Here is a 6654-nt window from a genome sequence, read left to right as displayed (position 1 = left end):
CTAGCCAGATAGTTGCCAGAGGTGAAGAGATAGCGGTCAAATAGTATGTCTAGTTCTTCATAGTCTGCTAGTGTGAATAGCTAAGTCGATAGTGCTAGTCCTAGTTGGCCTAGAGCTAATTAGCTCATTAAGGTTTTCCTGATGAGAGGCCACCTACGTCAACACCCGGGACAACATCGCCGACGCGCTCTCGCGCGGAGACGTCCCCGCGTTCCTGGCTGGGTTCCCTGGCGCTCGTACGCCCAGCTCCTTCTCGACGCCACCGCACCTGCAAGACCTGCTTGTGAGGTGGTCTTGATGGCGCACACTTCTCCGATCGAATGGCAGTGCGCTGAAGAAGAGCCAGCGGGCTCGGATGTGCCCACTGCGGGACCCACCACTGCCGCTCTGCGACCAGAGGTTCAAGCTGCCCGACGGATCTTCGAATGGACTGGTCCCAATGTAGCGCCCCCAATCACGGTTCGCCACCCCTTTCTGGACCGCATGGAGCAAATCGCGGCAGACTCTTCGCTGCGCGATGCGCCAGCCCAACCCATGTGTCCGGCGGGCGTCACGGTCCCGCCTGCCTCCACGCTGTCCCAGCGCCGTGCTCAGTCGACGAGGCTGGAACCTAACGAACACCCCCGATGTGGATAAGCGCCCATGACGTCTGTCCGCCAGTAACCTATTCGAGGGCGACATTGGGCTGCTCGGCGGGCGCTTGGCGGCGATCTCAGAGAACATAACAGTGGCCGTACACGTGCTCAAACATAGACCTAGCGGTATTCCCACCGTTATGGATTAAGCACTGTCTTGTTCAACCACTGGGGGCCACCCGTGCTGCCACAGGTAAGGGTGTGGGTCATACTCAGATGACCCGTGCACCCGGGGTTCGTGTCCGCACGGGTCGTGGGGCGTCTTCGCGCGGGGGTCTTCTCGCGCGGGGGTGTCTAGGTAGGGGGCGGGTGATCAGCGGAGTCATATATGAGGAGTCGTCTTTTCACCTGGAGGGGAAATCCTCACGCCGAGGGGTCCGTCTCGGCGCTGACCACGTACTGGCATCGCCATGCTCTCCGACACCTATACTAAACCTTTGCCAAGGGCGCTCACGACGACGGGCCTGCTCGTGGGCACGCGTCTCGTCTCGGTGGAAGGCCTGCCATCGTCATGGGCTTCCACCGCCACGAACGTCCGCATGCCAAAGTTCTGAGCACCTCGCACGGGTCCCCCTCGCGACACCAAGCAGCAATCCCGAGCGCCGTAGTGGACCGCGGGATTCCGTCGCGCGTCATTTGCCGCAGCACCAAGAATCTCGGACTGCGCTGTTATGTAAGGTAATATCGGGGAGAGCAAGGCTTGAGTACCGTGGCTGCGTGGCACACAGCCGTCTGGCCCACGGCACCCTGCGCGTCCGACCCCCGGCTCGCCGTCCGCCCTTGATCGCTGATGCACGTACTTTGTACCTTGACGGCACCGTGTGGGGATGAAGCACTGGCACTTGCTACACCACACCACGCATCGCCAAGAAAGGAGCCGCTCGCTCGAGGTCCGAGGATGACGGTCGGAGGGCGCGAAGACGTACCCAGCGCGATCGCATTTCGTTTCTAACAACTCTCCACAATCTGTGCTCCCCGCGCTCCTTGGAGGAGACGACGGCATCAAGGCTAGCGTCGTGAAGCTCAAGGATATCGTCCATCAGGACCCAGCTCCAGGCCAACTGAGCTCCTGAACTGTGCGCTGGAGATTATATAAAATAGGAGGTGTGTCAGAAGATGCTTCGCACAGGAATACAAACAACGCACCGGCGCTTTCGTGCCGCGTGCGGCTCAGTCGAGAAGGTCGTCGACCGGAGTACAATCTGCCCTGTAGAAGTAGAAACGTCGGTGAGAACGCTCGCATCCACGTACTTCAACAAAGGTAGGTTCTCACCCCGGTGACCGAGCCTACAGCTGTCGCAGTCTCGCCAAGTCGTCAGCATGACCATATGACCGATATCAACCAAGGAATTATTCGCGCCACAAGTGCAGACGCACGGCAATCGCGTGTGTGCTGCACTGTCGAGCAGACGCGCCGCCGAAAGAGGATGAAGTGGCCGTCGAAGGCTATGATGAATTCAGAATGCCGTCCGCGATGCGCTACTACATCTCACCAACCGCCCTCCGCATCAGAGCTGCCGAACGAACGCAGTTCGGTGTCCTCCGCGTGGCTCGTGCGCCCCCCGCTGTGGCTCTCCGACTCCTCCAGCGATTCGCCGATGGACCCAACGAACCTGGCGAAGCTCAGCGACCCGCGTGTCGAACTCATGTCGTTCGTCGAAGAAGTCGAACCGAGAGCCGCCGTCCCACCGAGCTTCGTGCGCCTCTTCTGGCAGTTCTGGAGGTCCAGCAGGAAGCGAGAGACGAGGATCGCAGTGAGTCTAGGGCGGGAGGCGATCGTCGTTCGAGTCAGAGCGGGGTTCGCGCATCGCAACGCAGAGCTCACGGTTGGCAAATGAGCGTGACAGCGCTGCTGTCGCCATCGAAGAAGATCTGATGGATGAGTGAACGTGACTACGAGGACGAGGGACCATGCGGGAGCACACGCTTACGGAGGTGAAGGAAAGCACAAGTTGCAAAGCGTTCAAGATGCTGAGCACCCTGATCTCACCATGTTAAGTACTCCAGGAAGATACAAGACTGGCGCGAGACGCACAGGAAGTACTGGACGCCTGGGAAAGAGCGCATCAGCTGCCAAGGTTTTCTCTAAAACAGTTCTGCACTTGCCATCAAAGAGAAGGATGGAAGAGACTGTCTTGTCCCTGAGCATCTTCTTGATCGAACTCTGTGAAATAAGCCGCCTCCACGTCGCAGCCATGACCAGCAAGTCAGCCACCATGAGTGATCCTCGGGCTGCTACGATGACTGGGGCAAGAACTGCGATTAGCGGTATTCGACTGATCGCGGTGTTAGAACGAACGGCTGCGGACATAATCTCAGCGCGGCACTCTTGCACGCAGTGGGAGGCTCTTACGCAATCACGGTGTTCTCCGACGGCACTCCGTCGTCTTCCAGGCAACCTAGGATTGTATCGACGAATCCTTTGATGCCGAAGCGGAATTGAGCCTGTGGAGTCGCGGCCGAAAATGTGAACGGTCTGCTCCTCCCACAGCACAAGAGCGCGTGGCTCACCACATTGATACCGAAGGGCACAAGAGAGAGGAGCAGAACGATAAGGGATAAGAAATGACTGCCGCTCAGAACGAGCATTCGCATGGCGGCAAACACTGTGAACGTAATGAGGTTGTTAGAAATGACCATGGAACACGTGACATGACGGTCACCTGCCCAGGGAATGTAAGCCGAGTAGGTCAGCACATGTGTTGCGCGTGCTGTCTTAGTGCAACTAGTCGAAAAGTGAGCATGTGGTCCGTGAGAGATTTACGACGAGAAAGAACTCACCCCTAAAGCACACACACAGTTGAGGTTACTGGACCTGTAGAGATCAGGCCAAAGAACTCACCGATAAAGAAATGGAAGGATTGAACGCCACTAGTGAGAGGAGGGTGTTCACCAACAGCAGGTAGCGGTTGAAGAAGAAAAGGAGCGTTGACGTCGAGATCGGCAGCGTCCAGAACAATGAAAATTCTGGGCCCAGCGTGATAACGTGTTCAAACAACACCAACGCTATTGAGCTCTGAGACAGCGCGCCTTTCTCCCGAACAAGGGTTCAATCGTACCGGAAACGCTCACAAGCGCCTTGTTCTGCGTATAACTGCGCAGGTGAGTTTGTAAGCGTGCGCCAAGCGAGTGACAACGACCTACAGTGCATCGAAGTCAGCGATGATCTCGCTCAAGTCCATGGTGTAAGGGGATGCCAGAGGGGTCGGAGGAAGGGGAAATCCCTCGAGTTCCACTGCCTGGGGAGTATATATAGCGTGCGAGGGCGGTGTGTACTAACGTAAAGTTCAGTCGCGCGAGGCCCGGACGATAGTTCTCTGGAACTTAAGTCGGCCGTATCAAGCTCCGTTCTGTGATATGTGCGGAGAGGTAACCATCACCGTGAGCTTGTAGACAAGTCCAACACATGGCGCGCAAAGGGCGTACGAGAACGAGAAGACGCATATCATCACTGACATGACGATGCTCGGGGGCAATATCGACAGCAGCGAACTTCCCGCAGATCCGTCGTGCGGGGCTGACAACGCTGCGCGCGTCAAAGGCACCGCTTTGCCAGCCCTGCGATCTGTCGAGATCGAAGAGAGGATTGAAACGGTGCGCATATACTTACCTAAGTGCGCGCCTTCGCACACCGGGCATGACATATGTAACGCAAAACGCCGGAAACGTCTGCCCTTGTAGGCGCACCATAGCAGAATTCGTGCACTTTGAATGCAGTTCTGACGTCGCCTGAGGCCAGAGATGAGAGACACGGTTTGAGTGGTCCCGGTGTAGCGATGCCGGGGGAGAACTGTCTGTTCGACAGTGAGAAACAGCCCCAGTACAGCAGAATGAGAAGCTAGCTTACAGATTGAAAGTAAGCACCCGATGGTGGGGCTTCAACCGGTGGTAGCTGTGTCTTCGTCTTCGATAAAACCCAAGAAGAAGTACAGTCTCGAGTGAAAGGAGATGGCGGACTGCGCGAGACAAGTAAGAACAGACTCCAAGTCCAAGGCCGGCTGATGGCAACACAAATTTCCTTGGCGCCAAAGCGGCCCGTTTCACCGGTCGTGTGCGCTTTTGCCTGACAGAACAAAATCGTTCGACATATGGGCAAGATGACAGACACACGCATAACATTATCATACACACAACAACCCAAGAAAGATCATAAGCCGAGAACCTCACGCACCAACGCGCGCGCCCTGGTCATCCACAACACCCGCCCCGTCTCACCTCATCAACCCCCGTCACCACATCCGCCTCCCCGCACACCTCGACGTCCTTGCCGACTCGCGAGCGCTCCTCCTCTGCCTCCCCTTCCCTCTCGTCACCCTCCCGCGCAGGAGCGCACCCCCCGCACCCATCTCCACACTCGCACCGACCCTCGGGGCACCCGCACCCGCCCGGACAGTTGCACCGCAGCTTCGGGACCTCGACGAGGCCGAACAGCGAGCGCGTCTCCGCGCCGCCCGCGAGCACCCCGCGCGGGTACACGCGCACGTCCGTCGGGTCGAGCCCCGCACGGCGCCCCTGCGGCGGCGCGGGGAGCGCGGCGGCGGTCGCGAAGAACGCGTCGATGAACGAGACGCTCGGGCGTCGCGCGCGGAGGGCTGGGGACGCGAGTCCAGGGACCGCCGCGGAGGTGGACGCGGGGGCGGAACGCGACGAAGAGAGCGGGGGTGGGGCGGCGAAGGCGGTGCCCTGGCTGTAGGCGAGCGCGTGCGCGGGGAGGGCGATCCCGCCGTCGCGGTCGACGCAGGTCGTGCACTCGCCCTCGGTGCAGTCCTTGTGGTGAGGCGATGCGTGCTCCGTCCCGCGGTGGACGGAGCAGCCGGGGCACGAGCACTGGGTCCCGCAGCAGCACGAGTCGCTCGAGGTTGTGGGATGGTACGACGGCACGGGGGGGAACACCGGCGGGGGGACGGCGGGGTGGTTGTGCGGCGAGGACGGACCTGCGGAGAGCGCTGCGTTTTCGTACGAGAGCGCGTAGGCGGTCGCCGTCCGCTTCGTCCGCTTGGGTTTCGGGGACGGTGGCCGGGAGTTGTTGGCACTCGAGCAGCAGCTGCGGGCGTGTTTGCGATTCGCATCGTCCGTGTTGGTGCCGATCTGCGCGGGTTCCGGGGCGATGTCCGCGGGAGTCCTCCCTCCACCTCCACAGCAGAACATCGCCGCCTGCGCAAGGGCATCGAGACCGCTGGGCATGTTCTCCGTGCCGGAGGAGCCGCGCTCGTGGCCACACGTGCAGATCGAAGCGTCCTTGCCTCCGCAGCGGCACAGGTGCACGCCGACGTCCGGCCGAGGAACGGACTCTGTAATGGGAGAAACGATGTCCTTCAGGCCGTTTGGTAGAGCGGGCGCGATGGGTTTGAACCTTCTGGCTGTAGACAGATCCGCCGCCGACGTCAGTCGGGGCGCGAGCGCTGGGGCGATGCCGTACGGCGCACCTTTTGGTTTGGGGGCCGCGGGGTCCGGCACGCCTGCCGCCTGCGCCGACTGCTCGGCGGTGGAGGACGAGGCGCAATTACACTTATTGTGCATCCGCTTCGTTTTCCGCAGCTCGCGGCAGTTGGTGCATTGCGACACTGGCCGGCCCTTCTTCTTCACCTCGAAGAGCGGCCGCTCGGTATGCTGGCAGCCAGACGAGCGGTGGCCCTTGATGCACGACTCGCTGCCCCGGGCGATGAGGGCACTTGTTCCGCCGGAAAAAGGGACAGGCAGACATACCAGGCAAACTTCTTATCGTTGACCAGGACCTGCCATGGCTCCAAGATGAGCGCTAGGAAGATCTACGGAGGCAGGCCACGCACCATGGGCCCCAGATAGACTATATGCACTCGCGACTACTCCCGGGATGCAGAAGATTCACGAAGCGTTGGATCTGCGGCTCTGCGACGTCACTGTGAGCCGTGGACGCGGTTTGATGGCATTCGAGGCCTCCGGGCTCGGTTCGCGGGGGCGTTGAAACTCGGGCGAACGGGCGAGGTAGAACCCACAGAGCTAAGTGCGGACAATGAGACGTGGGGAGGGCAGAGTCGGG

General features: G+C 60.1%; 2 protein-coding genes across 2 annotated transcripts; both read right to left on the bottom strand.

Moving 5' to 3' along the window:
• Window positions 1–1674: 1674 nt before the first annotated feature.
• Window positions 1675–2744, bottom strand: BXZ73DRAFT_105537 (uncharacterized protein; the record flags this gene model as incomplete). Its single annotated transcript, XM_048016293.1, has 9 exons — window positions 1675–1709; window positions 1782–1842; window positions 1909–1928; window positions 2013–2081; window positions 2133–2395; window positions 2461–2507; window positions 2567–2615; window positions 2671–2686; window positions 2738–2744. The coding sequence occupies 9 exons, from the start codon at window positions 2742–2744 to the stop codon at window positions 1675–1677; spliced, it is 567 nt and encodes a 188-aa protein (XP_047873593.1).
• Window positions 2745–6131: 3387 nt separating this feature from the next.
• BXZ73DRAFT_28900 (copper fist DNA binding domain-containing protein) lies at window positions 6132–6373 on the bottom strand (the record flags this gene model as incomplete). Its single annotated transcript, XM_048017767.1, has 2 exons — window positions 6132–6285; window positions 6342–6373. Coding segments are annotated over 2 exons (186 nt in total), but the record flags the coding sequence as incomplete, so codon positions are not given.
• Between the last annotated feature and the right edge of the window lie 281 nt (window positions 6374–6654).

The sequence above is a fragment of the Epithele typhae genome (genome assembly GCF_022376455.1).
Source record: "Epithele typhae strain CBS 203.58 chromosome Unknown BXZ73scaffold_67, whole genome shotgun sequence".
Classification (NCBI taxonomy): domain Eukaryota; kingdom Fungi; phylum Basidiomycota; class Agaricomycetes; order Polyporales; family Epitheliaceae; genus Epithele; species Epithele typhae.
This window is presented reverse-complemented; position numbering and strand designations above follow the sequence as displayed.